Source organism: Leptonychotes weddellii, chromosome 9 (genome assembly GCF_054177405.1).
Source record: "Leptonychotes weddellii isolate Sample4059 chromosome 9, ASM5417740v2, whole genome shotgun sequence".
In the NCBI taxonomy this organism is placed as follows: domain Eukaryota; kingdom Metazoa; phylum Chordata; class Mammalia; order Carnivora; family Phocidae; genus Leptonychotes; species Leptonychotes weddellii.
This window is the reverse complement of record NC_138377.1, coordinates 34,688,020-34,707,679: the sequence shown is the minus strand read 5'-3', so window position 1 is coordinate 34,707,679 and position 19,660 is coordinate 34,688,020. Positions and strand designations below refer to the sequence as shown.

The window sequence follows — 19,660 nt, the reverse complement described above, 5'->3', positions numbered from 1 at the left end:
ACCAACACCTGGCCTGGGGGGATTTGTTTGTGAGTCCCTGGCCCTGTTTTAAAGGGAGTGTAATAGCCAGACTTGTACAGCGTCATTTTTATGATCATTTCCCAACTTAAGTAGCTGTTGGGAGAACTAGAAAAGGATAGGGGGAGCCTCAGGGGAGAGTTTGTAATACTTTCAGGGTTGGAAATTGTCTTATGGACTTTCTTCATTAGAAAATGAGTTATTTTACATTCAGCCTCAGAATGAGTGTTCATGTTGCACATATTCCTAATTTGTTCCAATAGATCAGCCCCACAAAACCAGATAAAATGTCACTTCGTGAAGAGAAATGGCATGGAGACTTCATTTAATAATTAGGAATGGGTTGCTTTTTTAAAAAAAAGTTTTTAAAAGATTTTTATTTAGTTGACAGAGAGAGACACAGCGAGAGAGGGAACATAAGCAGGGGGAGTGGGAGATGGAGAAGCAGGCTCCCCGCCGAGCAGGGAGCCTGATGCGGGGCTCGATTCCAGAACCCTGGGATCATGACCTGAGCTGAAGGCAGACGCTTAAGGACTGAGCCACCCAGGCGCGCCACCCCCCCTTTTTTTTTTTTAAGCAGGGGCCTCATTTTCATGCTTAAGTTGGTTAAGAATACAGGGACACATCATGGGGCAGTTGAAAAATCAGTGCCATCCACAGCAATTATGTATTTGGTAGACACTTCAGGTAACTTCAGGAGTGAATAATGAGCTTGTGGCAACAGGTTCGGAATTCTGAGCCCATAAATGTTCAGGTTCTGTGCAAGTAAGTTGTTTTTTTTTCAACATGCTCTTGCAGCCTGGTATTGGTGAAATCCTTTCCATCTCTACCAGTGGATTATATTCCCTACACATCTTCCTTGGGAATTATGGCCATAAATGGTACAGAAACCAAAGAAAAGGATTAAAGCCAAAACATGTAAACATATATTTTAATGACTTCTTCCAGGTTATCAAATAATATGTAATTGCCATAAGAAATTTAGAAAACACAAAGCAAACAAAAACTATTTATAAACATATCACCCAGAAATAGACTTTTAACCTTCCCTCTTAGCTTTCCATCTCTCATTCCCTCCTGTTTTGCTTCCTTCCCTCTACCTTCCTAACAACGATAATTAAGAGAATATTAAAAATATAATTTTGTATCCTGCTTTTCCACTTATAATTGTATCAGCCTGTAAATAGGTCATGAAATCTAGCAGCCATAAAGGAAAAATTGAAAGATTTGACTGTATAAAAATATGAAAGTTACCATAAATAAAACTTAAAAACAAATTGGGCATTAATATTTGCAATCTATGTAATAAACCGCTACTATCCATAATATGTAATGAGCTTCTAAAAAATAATCAGAAAGATAACTCAAATTTTAAAATAGCTAAAACATGTGAATAGGCAACAGACAGAAGAAATACAAATGGTCATTAAATATATACTTTTTAAAAGCTTAATCTCACTAATCAAGAAATGAAGTTAAAACAATGAGATCATTTTCCCTAGCAAATTGGCAAGGACTTAAGGATGATGATGTCTAACTTGAATTAGGAAGCCAAGTGGATGCTCTCGTGCACTATTGGTGGGAGTATAAATTGGTGCAAACTTTTTCAGCAATTGCTCAACATCTGTTTAAATTATAAACATTTATATCCTTTGACACAGCATTTCTACTTCTAAAAAATCTATCCGAAGTAAACCTTCCTACAAGTGTGCAAATAATGTTCATTACTCTCTGGTTTGAGGTTGTAAAAAATTAAAAGCCATCTAAATGTTCATGGAGAGGGGACTAGTTAAATTATGATACACCTTTCTAAAGGAATCTTAGATAACCATTACAGAGAAGGAGGAAGATCTATAGGATATAGAAATATGTCCAAAATATTTGTTAGGTAAGAAAAGCAAGTTATTTCATAATATATATTAGTGTAGCATTAAGAAAAAAAGATTTGAAGACTGTGAGACTGTCATCATTTTCCCCATGATTTTTTCAGGAATGATTGAATTTTATGTAGTGAAAATATTACTCCTATAATCACAAAAGAAATAATTTTCAAAAGATAAATTTTCTGTCATAAAAATGTCCCTACATTTTTAGTCCTTTATAAAGTTTTAGCAGCTTCCATAAAATTCTGTCATGTATATACCATGATCTGTTTGGCCATTCCCCTATTAATAAATAATTTGGCTTACTTACAAATTTTTGCTGTTACGTAAGATGTGGCAACGAACATTTTTATAAAACAGAATACTGCAGTTTACGCTTACAAAGGCATCACATCACGTAGTAGGGTTTGAGGGTTAAACCTAGAAAGAGTCCATTAGATGATTTTGAATGTAAAAGGTTAATGTTTTCTAACCCTATTAAGCCTTGACAAGACTAGGGATGGCCCACTTGGAGCCAGAGGAGTTGGATCCTTGCTTCCCTGGGCACTCAGTGGTGCTACCCACTCGGGCTCTAATTTATCACCCGTATTTGTGGTCCCGGTGTGAAAAAGACCAGAGATCTTATCCTCAGGATACCCTTCTCATTCCGTTCCCTCTCCCCAGGTGAACTCATCCATGCCCAGCTAATGACTCTCAGTCCTACAGCTCCGACCCAGCCTTTCCTCTGACTTCTAGCCATGTATATTCAGCTGCCTTTAAATGTCTCCACTTGGATGTCTAAAAAATAGCTCAATATGTCCAAAATAAATTCTGTGAGCCTGGGCGCCTGGGTGGCTCAGATGGTTAAGCGTCTGCCTTCGGCTCAGGTCATGATCCCAGGGTCCTGGGATCGAGTCCCGCATCGGGCTCCCTGCTCCTTGGGAGCCTGTTTCTCCCTCTGCTTCTCTCTCTCTCTCTCTCTCTCTCTGTCTCTCGTGAATAAATAAATAAAATCTTTAAAAAAAATAAAAAAAAAATAAATTCTGTGAGCCAGAACTTGCTCACGCCTTCTTCCCTTTTACTGTCTATATCCTTCCATTACTGCATCCCGTTACTTTTCCCGCCTAGTCATTCTCGGACCATCCAATTCCCTTTGCCTTACTGCCCATTTGTTTTCTGAACACTTCAGTAGCTTCCCAGCTACTTTCCTCAAGTTCTCTCCTCCCCCTCTAACCTGTTGTCCACATTGTAGCTGGAGGCTCATTGTAAAATCACAAGTTAATGCTGTCCATCTCCTGTGTATAACCTTTTGATGGTTTCTCTTTCTTCTTGGGCCAAAGACTGCAATTTTGGCTGGTCCCTGCCATATCAGGCTCCTGCTATCTCCTGTCTCCTTCAGGACTCTGGGCCCCTTGAGTATTGTTTGGCTCAGAGATGGTCCTCTGAGATTTGTGCAGTGGGTGAATGGCTGAATATCTTGTGTTAAGTAATACATGAATGGCAGGTCTATCTAGTTGCTGATAAAATCAGATATTAGACTTTTGCTGTTTCAGTGACTTTTCACCACTTTTTTTTTTTTTTTAAGAGAGTGCGTGTGGGAGCACGAGGGAGAGAGAGAATCTTAAGCAGGCTCCATGCCCAGAGCAGAGCCAGTCGGAGCTGGTCGAAGCCCGTGGGGTGAGATCTCACAACCCTGAGATCGTGACTTGAGCTGAAATTAAGAGTCAGATGCTTAACTGACTGAGCCACCCAGGCGCCCCTCAACATTCTTTTACCAATTTAACACAATCAGTCTTGCCTTGAAAAAAATTGCAAGTTTATTATAAACCCAGACATTCAAAATACAAGCTAGCACTAAATGGTTTTGTTGTGAAATTGTGATCACAATATTAAATTCATTCTTTTCAGCCACCTCTTCACCCTTACCCACCCATCAGCCTCTTCTCCTTAGAAGACAGCAGTGAATTATCTTCAGAATATTTGACCAGTAGAGACACATTTGCTGTGCACGCCCCTATTCCCATACAAAGGTTGGGTAACATCCATTGAATTCCCTCTCCTTGCACAAACTAAAAACCAAAGCAAAAAAAAATTTTGGGGGGTAAAATTTTGATTATGCATTTCATACTGATGTGCACAAAAATGTCCCTTTGTCATTCTTCAGTCTTGAGATACTTATTGATTCTCAGATGGTTCTTGTTTCAGTTGGGGAGGTGTCAGGAAATAATCTCCTAGGAGGATTAGCCAGCAGTGCAATACCAGTGTATAAAAGAGTGTTTGCCTGCTGTAGTGGGTTATGAGCCCATGCTTTGGGGGGAGGTGAGCAGAACTGAGTTTGAATCCTGGATTTACCCCTGGGTAACTAAATAATGTTGCAGCAGATACTAGTTCAGAGGGTTGTTATGAGGATAAAGTAATACGGTTAAAGCACTTAGCATCTGGTGAACATGCAGCGTTTGTTAGCTGTGCACGCACATACCCAAACGAGCAGACAGAAAGCGGTATATTGTAATAGTATATTGACTGTATGCTTTATAATAACCAATATCAAAAGTTATATTTTATTGAAGAATTGTTGTCTCTTAGATTCAGATATTAAAATATTTACAGATGAGATGATTTTATGTCTTGGATTTGCTTCAAAATCTGAAAAAGGATGGCTCCAGTAGGGAGTGAAGGTATACGCAAACAAAACTGGGCATGCACTGATAGTCGCTTATGGTCTGTGAGCACCATGGGAGTTGTTATATTCTCTGTACATTTGTATAGATTTGAAATTTTCCATGATAAAAAAAAATTTTCAAATACATTAAAAATAGTTACTGAATAGCCTCTTAGAGTCATTCTTGTTCAAGGAGCCAGCTCTCAACTCACCTTCCTTTATTTCTTTTGGAGGAGTCACTGATTCCAGTGATCTGAGCAGAAAGACTCATGTTATTCTTTTATGACTCTCGGAATAGCTCAGTGGAAACAAAAGAAATAGAATTTCTGAATTTCCTTTGTCCTCAACCACTTGGGATGCCTCTCAATGAAACCACTGTGGGCATTTTAAGTAACCCTGATTACCCGGCAACAACAATGTATAAAATAACTCTTTCTACCCTTCTGTGCTTGTATGACAAAAGTTATAGCTATGAAATACGGGGGCTCAATGCGCTAATGAATGATGAGCCCGTAATTGTGTATTTGGCATTTTGGAATCTGAGCCTCTGCCCTGTATGAACTTGTAATCTTCATTGTGTAGCCTTGTTAAGTTTGGCTGTTGAGTTACATGTTGGCATTGAAGGCTGGGGAGCTACTGCAAAGCCAAAAACTGACCTCTGCCTATTTTAAAGTCAGAAGTCAAAGGATGATTTTTTTGCTTTTGCATTTTTTTTTTTTAAGTAAAAATAATGATTACCCTTAGAATGGAAGCTGATGGTGGCCATGAATGACTCTTTAACCTTTGGATCTATTTGACCAACCCCGTCAATGTTTCACTCTTTCATCTGGCTGCAAGCCGAGGAAAAGTATCATGATTGGGTCCATAACTGCCTTTCCGAAAGTAGTTTCCCTTCACCAGTGTCACCAAAGCAAAGAATTTGAGCTTATATTTCAGGATTCTTCTTTTCCCTCTGGAATCCATCTCTAAGGGGAAAAGCACATCCCTTTTTTAAGTGTAATTACTTTGGAACAAGGATCCCAGTGAGGTTTATGAAGCTTCCTTTCTTTCCCTAAAAATAAGACAGGCTCTGAGTTGGCCAGGGCAGCTCACTGTTGTCTGGCTGAAATGCTTCTGTTTATCTCTTGGGGCAGCACCTTCTGCCAGGCCCAAGCTGGAGCGAGGGAGGAGGAAGGCTTAGCTCCAGCTAAGGGGAAGACAGGTACACAGACAGAGCCTTCTGGAATACAGTGCAGGGTGTACCATCATTGAGGCATGAACTGGGTACTCTGGGGGCAGCGTTGACTATCCAGGGATATCGGGTCAGAACTTAGAGAGAAGGTGTGAGACATTTGGACCAAGGGCAGAACTGATAGCCTGGGATTATATTATGCTCTTAATTGAACCTCCTTGGGATCCCAATTCGGGAGTTTTGTCTGTTAGTTAGCACCTGGTATGAAACCAACAATGGCATTTCCCTCGGGCCTTATACAGTCCTGAGGAATGCCGAAAATGAGTCTGAAACGCCAGGATTGAAGTGTGGCCTTGGGCATCCTATGACGGGGATGAGTCGAGCCCCCTATACTGCTCAGTCTGTCTTCCAGGCAGTGAGGCCGTGTCCCCGGACTTCTCTGTGCAGAGGGCATGGTGCTGGGTGTCTTACAAAACTGATCGCAAGCACTTGTCTCTCCCAGAACAATTCCTGCTACCCATGACGGCAACTGAGTAATATCCAATTAAACCTCTTACTTGGGCTGTTAGTCACAAACTCTCTTGAGCAATCACAGGTCAGTTCTTGAGACCGTTGTAGGTTTCTGTTAGCACTTGTTTTCTGTTACCAAAGAAAATCCTTTACGAGTCCGTAGCAAGCTAACAGCTTTAGGAGAATTCAGAGACCCAGTACCCTTGTTTGGCAAGGTGAGAGAGCAGGCTCTGGGCGCAGGTCCACACAGGCCTGGCTGGCTGGGCTAGAACATGGTGCCGACAGAGGCCGCCCCCAGGCTTACTCAGATCCCCCACGGTCTTGCTCTCTCCTGGGGCGGCAGACTGTAATCTCTAACCCTGAACACATCTGATGTGTGCCATCTGTCCCAGAGAAGCCAGACAACCAGGCGCTAATAGGGCAGAGGGTCTGTGACCATTCCTGGAAGAATGGCTGAGAAAGACCGTGCTCCTGGCAGTGGCCTCCCTCCCGAGGCCATGATCATAGTCATCCCACCCGCCACCCTGCATCTCGTGAGTCCTCCTTCACGTGGGCTCAGTAGGTCTTGCTTATATTGTGTGGGGGCTGTGGTGGAAGGAAACCGTTTCCTGAGAACGCTTGCTTGTTGGAAAGTGGGATTTTGTATGGAGAAGGGGAACGAGGCTGGGTCTGGTTTCGAGGGCAAAAGGCTTGCTTTTCTGAAGTGGGCGCTCAGAGACCCAGCACACCTTTGCTTACTCCCAGGGAGACTGCTGCCAGGGGCACACAAGCCGAGAGGAGGCCTGCTCTGCGTTCCCACTGATGTGTGCCAGGAAAACTCCTCTGCTTTCACCTCACTTATCAGGGATTCCTAGAAGACAGGACCTTGTTTTCATTCCTGGGTGTCTCCGGTGACCGCTCTCTGTGCGACCTGTGTGGTCAGACTGTACCAACTCATGAGCTCCCAGAGCACAGCTTGGAAACGGGTCCCGCCCGCGCTGGCGTCACCTGCCTCCTCTGAGCTGAAACGTGATCCCAGGCTGGACAGACGCCGAGTCTTTCCGTCACGCCAGGCCAACAGAACTGGATTCCCAGAGCAGGGCTAGGCACACAGAGCCATGAGGGCCCCGCCACAGCCCACGGTGGGGGTGAGGCTCCAGAAGGTCAGTCCTACAGCGACTGTGGGGACACCCCCGGGAGGGGGTACCATCGGGCCTCGGGGGGTTGTATGTGGTTAGCCTGTTCACAAGGGACCATCATCTAGGAACCATGAGGCAACTTTTGAGTTGACCTAAAGCTTTTTCCAAGAGAACCCCAGGAAGTTTGTTACCTTGGAGGTGTATGCAGGAAGCTTGCTCGGTGTGGTCTCCTCAGCCACCCCACGAGCCAGCCCATCAGGGTTTGGGGCCTGGCTGTCCTACGCATGTTGCACACTCTTTCTTCCAGAGATCTCAAATTGGACAACGTACTGTTGGACCACGAGGGCCACTGTAAGCTGGCAGACTTTGGGATGTGCAAGGAAGGGATCTGTAATGGAGTGACCACGGCAACCTTCTGTGGCACGCCAGACTATATCGCTCCAGAGGTGAGTGCCGCTTGGCCAATCCCGAGCATTAAGGTCACAGGCTGTTTCGGTGCGCTGAGCTCTATGGGCGCGTTGAAAGCTGGCACCTCCACACTCCCTGATGCCTCACTGGGTGAATGATGCCTGAAAATGTCCTTGGTTCCTATAAATAACAATTTGAGTTAAAAAATTTTTGCGTAAACCTTGCCATTGCTTTAGGCATTTGCCCTGAATGAGGACAAAGTGTGCTCTACTCCCAGCTATTTACTTTCCTCTTTGTCTCTACTCAGTGCTTTGATCCCAGCCCCATTTAGCAGAAGTAGAGAAAAGTTCCTCAGTCTTTCCCATGCGAGTGAGTGAGCCCAATCTCCTCCTCCCTCTACAGGGACACCATGCCAAAACCCTTTCTGTTTTGGATCTGCACATGCCATTACCTTGGCCAAAACAGGCCATAAATGTTTGATCACCTGGATGAAAGGTCCTCTGAGTTGAACCACAGAGAAAACAGACCACTCTCTAGAGATGAAATGAAACCTCTTTCCTAATCCATCATTTTCCCTAGTCATTCAGGACACATTCATTGATCAGATGTTCTCACCTTGGCCCCCTCTGCACAGATCCTCCAGGAAATGCTCTATGGACCCGCAGTAGATTGGTGGGCGATGGGCGTGTTGCTCTACGAGATGCTCTGTGGTCACGCACCCTTCGAGGCAGAGAATGAAGATGACCTCTTTGAGGCCATCCTGAATGATGAAGTGGTCTACCCTACATGGCTCCATGAAGATGCCACAGGGATCCTGAAATCTGTAAGTTTGGTTTACCCAGCCAGCTTCTGGCCTACTGCAAACCAGCTGGCTGTGTACTTCTTTGTGTTCTTCCAACACCTCGCACTGGTAAGCTCCCAGTGCTAACTGCAGTATATGTTTTAATCTGCAGAATCAAAGAACCAGAATGTTTTCCTCTGGTTATGCAATAGTTCTTTCTGGGCCAACTGCGAGCCGTTGATAACGTTGTTTGCCAAATATCAAGTATTTCTAGCACTTTGGCTCTAGCGTAGGTGAAGTAATGCACCCCCTTTAAACAGTCAGGACACGCCAGGGGGTTGGGTCAGGTGAATGCCATTCCTGCTTTGTTTGGGTATTGACTGTGTTTCTGGGATGAAGGGGTCTTTCCCTTAGTGCTGGGCGAGGCCAGGAGAGGTTTTCTAAACTTCTGCAGATCCCTTTTGGGTCCACATTATCCTAATGAATAATAAGTGAGGTGCCAGGCCCAGGATTCATGTGCAGTGAGGTTAATGTATCATGAAAAGTCTTTCTCGTGTACATTTAAGGTACCATGCTGGAAGCCTTATTTTGAAGTGAGGAGGAAACATGGATTTGATGCCTTTATGTTGAAAATAAAAAAGCACATGTGATCTGTGTCATTCCTATAACCACGTTAGTTGAATTCACAAAGCATGTATTATCGCCTACTAGATGCATAGGGGAATAAAGATGGATAAAAGGTCAATTCTTCAAGTAGGGAAAAATCAGGATAATCCATTCTCTGTCAGATAGTTTCTAGGGGATAAGAATTACTTTCCTTAAGTTATACCCTTTCCAGTAATTTGAGACAGAAAACTAAATTTGGGAAATATTGGCTATCTTGTTGGGAGACTTATCTCTCTTTAGAAATCTTCAGTGATATAATCCATGCCATTTCAAGAACATTTTATATGCCGGTCACCGTGTACTGGGGCTGAAGGCATGACTGTCCCTGAGAATTCTCCTTATCACTAAAAGTGAAATAGTCATAGAAATACTTCTCAGGCAAATATTGCCAAAGTGAATTGTAATTGGTAACTTGATTCTCAAGGTTAGGTGCCAGTATTCTCCTAATATTGAGGAAACACTAATCTCTTATAGAAACAAAAGTGAAGTCACTTTGGATTCTACCAAATGTCTCCTACCTAGCATGTTTTCACAAGAACAACTGATTTGTATCGTTGGTAGAAGTTTTAGACTGAGGAAACAAAGACTGTGGCTTTTATGACTTCATGAATAAAAGATGGAGGAGGGCTTGTCTCTGTGGATTCGTGCCCTGAAGTGTCTTAACTTCTGGAAGGGAACTGTACTCACCTAGGTTGGCCCCAGCCAACTCTGATGACCTAAGCTACTTTAACACAACCTAATCGTGCTACAGAATCGGGCTTATGTTGCATTATTACTTTTCCAGTACCGTGGTCCATAATCTGGCTCTTCAGGCACGCTAACCCCCTGTGGCTGACAATCGCCACCGTTGTTCTATTCATTGTTTTTCATGGTGCACATATTTAATTCAATTGCTGTAGCCTATTTAGCATTTTTAATACTTAAAAGAAAGACCTCAGAGTTTATAATTCAAATGAAAATACTAGTTTGAACTATAAAGAAATGTGCATCGTTGGCTTGGTATATAAATGTCATTATGCTTAGTACGGTGAAGGGTAGGAAATAAAAATCAGTCTGTGCCTCAAGAAACTGTAATGTTCTCTGTGTAGGGTTAACAATCCAGATCATCATTTCTCTGATAAATATCTCCTACCTTTTGTCTGAATCCAGTGGAAATCTTGAGGTCCCCTTATCATTTGAGTTGGACATCACTCACATGTGTGTCTCTTAATTTTTTTCTTCAAAATTTTAGAAGTCCTTAACTTTATTCTAGTATTTCAGAATCCTCTTGAGAGAGTTTTTCCCAACTAAATCTGGGACCTAGATCTTACTCCCCCTCACCCAATCCCTATAAAACCTAGAATGGGTACTAAGCAAGATTAAGAACCATATGGAACTATTAAGATGGTTTCTTCTTAACCAGATAAGTCTAATTACTTTAAACTGTATCTTTGAGATATATATATATATATATATATATGCATTTTGTGTGGGTTTTTTTTTTTTTTTTGGTAACTAGAATATTTGTTATCTAGTAATATCCTCCCTCCGCAATCTTTGTTCTAAGAGAAAACAGAGCCTCTGGTGCCCAAAGAGAAGCTAATCTTCATTGGAGACTGAGTTTTACCCTCTCCTTGCAGATTTGCTCCTGGGAAGCTGTGAACCTCTTCGCTTTCCTTTATTTTTCTTTCAGACACCAGTTGCTCAACTGAATAGAGACAGCACCTGAGATTGTGATATGTCACTGACCTTGCAGTGATTTTCCTAAGTGGCATTCTATGTTCTTGGTGGGGTGTCTCCCCATAGGAAGGAGTGTGGGCTTCACTTGGTGACAGGCTTACCTCCCAGCTCTATTCTGTTTTGACTTGGTGACCTGGGTGAGCTACCACACCTCTCTGAATCTCAGTGTCTTTGCTTACAAAATCAAGGTAATAAAATCCACGTCATAAGATTATTATCCAGAACACCATAAGGATTCTATTTCTTCTTCCTTCAAGGAGCGTCCCTTAAAAGTGATTTTCTGAAAAACACTTGCAAAGGTATCAGATGAAATTACTAAAAAGCATTCACCCAGAGGATTTCTGGGACAGCTTTGTACATTTCAGCCTCTATGCCTAAAAATAAAAAAGCTTAAATGCCATAGTGGAGGAAATTCAGCTATTCTTTGCTAAGGGCTGAGACATTTAAATGGAAGTGTGATCAAGGAAAAGAAAGAAAACAGTTAAGAACAGTCAGAACTTGAGAAACACTGAGGAAGAAATACTTCATCCGGGTCTGGTGGTGAAGAACCCGTCCCCACAGCAGAGCTGTCCACAGGCAAATCTCGGCTCTTTCACTCACTGGCTGCGTTCTCTTGGGCACATAGTGTAATTTTGCCATGCCTCAGTTTCCTTATCTGTACAACTGGGGCATGAGATAGTGTGTGTGGGATACTTGGAACAGTGTTCAGCAGAGGAGATGCTCAGGAAGTGGCCACTACCATCATCAATGACATCTGCATCTATGAAATGATTTTAGACTCTTTGTGCTTTCCTTTGAAAAATGATTATTGTATTAGGAAGAAGGTTGAAGGTATCAAGTCATGCTTATAAACCTTTCGGACTGCTTTTTGGCTTTAATTGCAACTTGATTTAATTAGACCAATATAGTTTTCTATTGCTAGAAGAAACCTTAAAGACTGTCCATTCCAATCCCCTCATTTTATAGATAAGGAAACTGAGGCTCAGAGAAATTGTGACTCACCAAAGGCCATTCAGCACATTAGTTTAAACAAAAAAATTAGAAGTCTTGTGCAGTTTTCATGGGAATGTAAAATGGTGCAGCCACTATGGAAAACAAGATGGCAGGCAGTTTCTCAAAACATTAAACATAAAATTACCACATGGTCTAGCAATTCCATTTCTGGATGTATCACCAGAAGAATTGAAAGCAGGGACTTGAACAGATATTTGTACACCAATCTTCATAGCAGCATTATTCACAATATCTGAAAGGTGGAAACAATCCAGGTGTTCTTCGACAGATGAATGGATAAACAAAATGTGGTATATGCATACAATGGACGATTATTCAGCCTTAAAAAGGAAGCAAATTTTGATGCATGTTACAACATGGATGAACTTTGAAGGCATGCCTAATGAAAAAAGCCAAACCCCAAAGGACAAATGTATGATTCCACTTTTATGAAGTACCTAGAATGACCTAGAAAGTCAAACTTATAGAGACAAAAAGCAAAATGGTGCTTGCCAGGGACTAGGGGTGGGGGTGTAGGGAATTAGTGTTTAAAGGGTGTGGGGTTTCAGTTTTGAAGGATGTAAAAGATTCTGGAGATGGATGGTGGTGATCGTTGCACAACAGTGTGAATGTACTTAATGCTACTGCGCTATACACTTAAAAATGGTTAAGAAGGTAAATGTCATATTCTGTATATTATGCCACAATTAAAAAAATAGAGAAAAAGCCCCAAAACCCTGGGATCAGAATCCAGATATTCTTAACTCCTAGCCAGAGCTCTGAGCTAGACTACCTCTGGCCATTCCCCATTTTTCTTCTACTTCCCATTAATAAGAACATGGGCACAGACCTGACTAGGGTAGAGGCTGAAGAATAAAAGGAGGTTGGAGGATGGGGCTTAGGACCCACCAAGGTTCACAGAGTGACCGTGGAAGAGGATTCAGTGAGGAGGTTAGGAAGGAACGACTTCAGGTTGTATAAACATCTAAATCTAAAATGTGGCTACTAGTTTTACTTGTGACGAAATAGGCCAATGGTTTTACAGTGTGATCTACCCAGAAACTGATGCCTGCAGTAACTTTTGAGTAGTACTAGCTAAGTAGGAACAAATAGTCCTAGGCCAGATAACTGAGGGCTTGGGGAATCTGTGTTAGAAGTTATGTAAGTGGAGACATTTTTAAGGACTCTGAACAAGACTTCATTTTGTTGTGCAATTCAAGATAAAGTGCATTTCTCTCTTTAAAAATATAGACTTCAAGCCCTTTTCCAGGATTTTGTGATCCCCTAAGATTCTGGGAGCTCGGTGACTTCAAGAGTTCCTAATGTTGAATGCTGACTCCATTGGATGGTGTCCTGCATGGTCCTAAAAATTGTCAGGAGGTCCTGAATGCTAAGTTTTGTATTATAATCACTTGTCATCACCCTTCATTTCATAGAGCTTGGTGATGATTAAAAACACAGAGAATTGCCAAGATAGAAAATCTTTCAAAAGCACTTGGTCTGAATCCCTGGTTGATAGGTGAAGCGGAGACCCAGAGAGGTGAACCAACCTCACATGGTAGCGTGGAAGAAGCACACACTAGTCTGAGTCAGGGGACCTCCTTCCACTCCTGCCACTGCTCTTCAGCCTACCTCTGCAAAGCAGGGATGAGGACACCCGTAGTACCCACTTCAAATGAGGGAGTACACATGAAAGGATTTGGAAAGTTGCAATACAGGAGTAATTTATTAGTATTGTTGAGTTATGAGTAGTAATTTCATAACATACTGAATGTGTCATTATCATCATCCTCTCCTTGAACAAGATCCACCAACATCATCAAGATTATTAAGTGCTAAATTGTACATGAAGCTGGGTTCCATTTTTATTCCAGAGAGAACTATATTGCACTTTTCCAGAAGCTAAAGACACGTATGTGGGATGTAAATAACCAAAAAGATACAGATCTGCCTACTCACTTACCAGGAATGAGTCCATGCATATATGCATAGCAGCCATGGGTCTGCTAGGCTCAGGTACTAGCAAGGGGCTGGGGATGCAGAGAGGACCACGCCAGATATTATCTTTGCCTTCAAGGAATTTAGGTCCGGCTGGGATGGGGAAGAAAACAGATAAGAAAAAAGAAATCATACAAATAACTATCATTACCTTACAATTGACGTTAAATAAAATAACGTTATCATTAACTTAGAATTCGATTTTTAAAAAAGGTCTAAGGTGCTTTGAGAAGATATAAGAGATAGACCAAACCTAATCTAGGTCATCAAGTGAGGCCATCCTGAGGAAATGACATTTAAGCTGAACCCAAAGGCTGAAGGCAAGTTAGATTCAAGAAGTACACAAAGATCTTGAGAAAGAGTGAGTTTGAGTAACTCTCTGGCAGTGTGGCAGGACTGTAATGAGCAAAGGTATAGGGCCGTGGGGGTTAGAGGAGTTGAGGCTGAGCATGAAGGACACTGGAGGCCATGTGAAGGAGTGCCAAGATGAGTCATTGGAGGACTTCAAGCAAGTATGAGGGACAAAATGTTTTTTCATGTTTAAGTGATCATTCTGAATATTTATAAAGAGATATTGTAGATCAGATGGAAGCATTTGCAGATGAAATATCTGGGATTTTTTTTTTTTTTGAGAGAGAGAGGGAGAGACAGCGGGGGTCGGAGAGAGGTGGGGGAGAGAGGGAGAGAGCAAATCTCAAGCAGGCTCCATGCCCAGTGCGGAGCCCAGTGTGGGGCTTGATCTCATGACTCTGAGATGATAATCTGAGCTGAAATCAAGAGTTGGACTCTCAATCAGCTGAGCCACCCAGGTGCCCCAATAGCAAATTTTAAAATTAACATATGAATCCATTTTATACAAAGTGTGTGTGTATACATATGTGCCTGTGTGTATATAATGTATATATGTATACACACACATTACAGACTGTGTAGAAAAAGTGAACTCAGCCTTCATTTAATGAAACAAAATGATTTAACAATACAATCATAGAAAAAGAAGAAATAATGTGAGCCACATACCAGCTCTCTGGCTGATCCAGCTACATCTTTTTTTTTTTTTCCACTTTAGTTTTGAATTTATTATGAAATGTTTCAGTAACAATGGGTCTGGATCCAACTATGCCTTTTTGATTGCTGGTAAGAGTCCCAAGGTCCTGGACTGGGAGTCGACATAACCCTGGTCATTTTTATGCTAAGAGATAAAATTTATCAGCGGTTTTAGCATATTCATTCTTCAACATCCACAAACAGTGTTTGTACCTTCCCAAGAAGTATTTCTCAATCCAAAGTTGAGTAACTACGTGTACCCCAAAGAAGGATTTTTAAACAAAGAGCAGTGAAGAAGAGAGCCGTCAATGGTGAGCTCTGCCCTGAGCTGCTCCCCTGCTGCCCTGTGGGATCCCTTCCTGCGGGCTGGGGCCGCCCTTTCCCACCAAGACAGGAAGGTCCAAGATCTCCAAGCCAGCCTCTCACATCCGCTCCCTGAACCACTCTCAGCATGGTGGGCCATCCCTACTTGGCTTCCTGAGATTTCCTGATACTCTTTTCTTAGGAACATAAGGTCAGCCCTGTTCCTGGAATTGGTGTCTGCCAGATATTTTGGTTGCCTTTTTTTTTTTTCCTTCAAAACAAAATGCTTTCTGAATTCCTTCCTACCTTTTAAAATGGAAGGTTTTATTATCTGTAGAAACTGTTTGGATACCCATTTATGTAGCATACCATAGAGTCATAGATGGTAAGGACCTTGTGGCTTTGTATGGTGTAATAATGTCAGTGAGTCCCCTGAAGTGGGGATGAGGGGGTGTTCTTGTCCCCTGTTCCACAGAAAGTGAGTGGTTAAACAGGATGGGCACCGGCGTCTTACCCAACAGAACTCCCAGCCCATTATTACTTTCCTACCCTAGCCCTTCCCGTGATCACCTTTACCAACCACCCCCCCAGATTGTGAACTTTCAAGTGCTTTGTGTGTGGATGTCCAAACATTTCATATAGACGTGAAGAGAGGCAGAGGACTTACTTGTGAGGACACTCCCCTGAGGCACAGAACCATCCGGAAGAGGGGAGCTGGAATACACCCAATGTTTAGCCCAGGACTTCTACTTGGGAAAAAATTCCCAAATCATTAACCACTAATCCTTACAAACTAAAAATAACCATCACATATACTCAAAAAAACTGCAATGGGAAGACTATTTTTCTTTCTTGCCCTTTTGTGTCTCATTTCTCATCTTCCCTTTAAATGTGTATGTGAAATACTCACATGTCCATGCTCTAAAAGCAAAACAATCCCACCTGTTCACTCTCCTAGATTATAAAAACTGGCAACACCCACAGAAGTTAACACAGAAAAGATATGTGAAGACACACTTGGGTAAAGGCATTCTGGATTTATGACTTTAAAGACAACTTTTTAAATGTTTTTTTTTTCCCTTGGTTTGAGAATAATACATGCTTTTTGTTGGCTGAGTTTCCTTAACTGGCACTAAGTTATCCCAAAATGCTAATAATCATAACACAGAAGAAAATAGAGAGTTTGCTTAGAGTTTTGTGGTTGCGCTGAGTTTTGCCTTCATGTAGCTCCAGAGAGATTGAAATTTGGGCAAGTCCTCACGAATCCACAGAGCTTAAGAAGGTGACGGCCTTTCTGTGAGATGAATCTTCCTTTGTGCTAAATCATCTCCTGCGAGGGATCACGAGGCTCGGTGCTGACTCAGGTGAAGTCAGTGCCCTTTCTCTGAGCTCACACAGGTGGCCAGGTTAAATAAGCACTGAAAGGAGTTTGGTGCATTCTCCTGAGTCACCTTTGTCTGTTCAGGAGGCATTGTAAACTTGGCATTAGAGGGAGATTACAGAGTGCTTTTGTTCCAAAGCTTTATAGAAACTAAAGTGTGTGTGTACTTGTGTGGGTTTTATCTGTCCTCACACCTCTCAGATTTTATCATCTGTGCCTTGTCTGCAGGAATCCTGTGTGCCTATGTGCACAAAGGGAGAATCACAATTAATGCTGGGATCCTCTTTTAGCCAGGAGTCTGTCCCACATCTGTCGCCACACAGTTGATGAGAGCAGCATTGAATTTGACCCCCTCCATTTCCCACTCCCCTCCTGTCAGAAGTCAAGATGCTCAAAGGAAGTGGTCAGGCAGAAGGAGGCTGAGGAAGTGGAGGGAAAACTGGGACCAGATTAAGGTAGAGGATCCAACTCTGGATCATTAGAACTGATTTTTCAAACACTGTGATGGGGAAAATCCAAAAGAAATTTACTGAAAGATCCTTTAGCAAGAGAAATGGTTTACATGCAGCCAGGCAGCTCTTTACTAGGACTGGAGTTCCCATATGAAGAAATGGAGCTGCTCCACAGTCCTCTTATTGAAACTGCTAGTGCAATTAACACCTTTCAGAAATGAACCATTTCCTTACAGACAGATCAATGCTAGTGTTGGCAGAAGACAGAAAAACCCTAGCACACTGATCCTCCTGTAGACTTATTTGGCATTTTTAAATCATATTTTATGAAAGTTACTGTTCTCAGCTTCCCTCCCCCTCATTTTAGCTTATAAGTTTACTTAGGAATAGAGGTCCTAATGTTTTATTTGTGGCTGGCAGTGTGAAGGATTTTTTTCCTTTTTCTTCTTTTTTTTTTTAATAGAGTACTAATACCACTTGCCCCTTTAATCTCCATATCTCAGCCAGGAGGATAAAGATATCAGAGGTTTTGTAAATCAAGCATGGATACCTTTTCTACGTGGCAGTTTGCTAACTGAAATCTGTGGGTCAGAAGAGCTTTTTGTTTTAAGCTGGAAAAATTCTCGTGAACAGAAGTAGTACACTTTGTTTTCTTTCATGTGTCCTTTCCAACTATCAAAAATCAATAATTTTTAGCAGTTGATGGTTAGGTTTGGTTTGGACACCCTAGATAAAAAAGGGTGTTAGCCTGGGTTTCATCAGGAGGAAATAAAAGGCATTGTGTAGTCTCCTCTGGAGGACCCTTGTTTAGTACTTGCTTCCTTTAAATAGCTACATTTGGGGGGATGGCACCTGAAATGAAGAAGTAGTTTGGGCCTCTGGAGTGGCCACAGTGAGTAGAGCTTTCTTGTCTGTTAACACTTGGGAGAGCAGTAAAACCTGCCCCATCAATCAGGGATGCTTGAGACTCACTTGCCAGCATAAAATCATATTGGCCAACAACATGGGTGTTGGCACAAATGCCTGACCTTGGACTTCGATCTCTGGGACTCACCTCTGACCTTTACCTTTTTTTAAACCAACATTGTCCTATGACTTGGGATTCAGGGGAAGCTATAATGATTATAAAACACAGGAAAATTAGAGTGTTAAAAGCACTGAAAAGGAATTAAGTAGATGCCCACACAGAAAGGCTCTTGGATTCCAGTCACTGACAGCATGAAAAACAGAGCCAACAAACCCGCTTACAGATTTTAGCACTGCTTCTGCCCCCTTGCACGAACAGCGACAGTACAGGCCATTTACTGTACTGGCTTTCATGAGGAGATAATAAAGTACACTGTGTACTGTGCCTCTGGAGATACTTACGGAATATTCTGATGTAGGTTAGTTATAAGTAACTTATCAGTATAGATGTTGATCCATTGGTATTTTCAAATATACTCATGAGCCCCCTTCTTCATGACTAGCCCAAGGAGATAAGCTTGAGCAAGTTCTGTTTCATTTTACTTTTTATAAAGACAAGTCCACTTGAGACCCAAGGAAAATGTGGCTTCTCTAGCTGAGGGAGAAGGTACAGTCATCTTCAAAATGGCAGTTCTTCTCTCCCCGAATTTTAATGATAAATCCAAAGAGAGACAATAGAGAGCACAGTCCATGGAGGCCATTGGTCTCCCTTCCCACTTGATGCCAGAGAGGTCGTCCGGTGTCCTTGACAAATCCCAGTTCTTATGCTAATGTTTCCAATAAGATAGTCGTGCTCCTCCTGGGAAAGCCCTTTCTCTCACTTCATGGCATCGAGTATTAAACTTATTTTAATTGTCCTTACAAGCGGGCGCCTGGGTGGCTCAGTTGGTTAAGCGACTGCCTTCGGCTCAGGTCATGATCCTGGAGTCCCTGGATCGAGTCCCGCATCGGGCTCCCTGCTCGGCAGGGAGTCTGTTTCTCCCTCTGACCCTCCTCCCTCTCATGTGCGCTTTCTCATTCTCTCTCTCTCAAATAAATAAATAACATCTTTTAAAAAAAAAAAATTGTCCTTACAAGCTTATGTATGTCCCCTTAACTCCCACTCCCTAAACATATTTTTTATTTAGAAGTGCCTCTTATTGCCGACACCTCTCCTGGTATTTGAAAATATCAGCAGTGCCCTTTTATCTTTTTTTCTCCAATATAAAGACCCCCCATTTGTTTAAAGTAAAGCAAGGTGGTCAGACTAAAGGATTCTTTACGTCCTTTTCAAGACTGTTTTCTCTGCCCTCTCTTAGTACCCGCTGGTCCCATGGGCCAGCAAAGGAAGTGTAACGTAAGTAAGCACACAAAGTGCCATGCATTCTCATTCAAGTGAAGTCCTGAATGTCATCCCACGATTCCTCCTGACCTGTCAGTCCACACTGTTTTTTAATCCAGAATCCAAATGAGAAGATTGGTCACCTCAAAAAGAAAGTTAGCACAGTGACTGAAAGCAAAGGCTTCTAGTGCTAGATAGGCTGGGGTTTGAATCCCAGCTCCACCACTCCCAAACTGGGTGGCCTTGGAGAGGTTACAGATTGGACTGTTCTTCAGTTTTCACTC

General features: G+C 42.3%; 1 protein-coding gene across 1 annotated transcript in view; it reads left to right on the top strand.

The window, feature by feature from the left end:
• PRKCH (protein kinase C eta) overlaps positions 1-19,660 on the top strand; it is a 204,241-nt gene that overhangs the window by 167,093 nt on the left and 17,488 nt on the right. The window contains exons 9-10 of the mRNA XM_081829755.1: positions 7,649-7,787; positions 8,384-8,572. Of these exons, the coding sequence (XP_081685881.1) occupies positions 7,649-7,787; positions 8,384-8,572 (328 nt within the window). The remainder of the gene's footprint in view (positions 1-7,648; positions 7,788-8,383; positions 8,573-19,660) is intronic.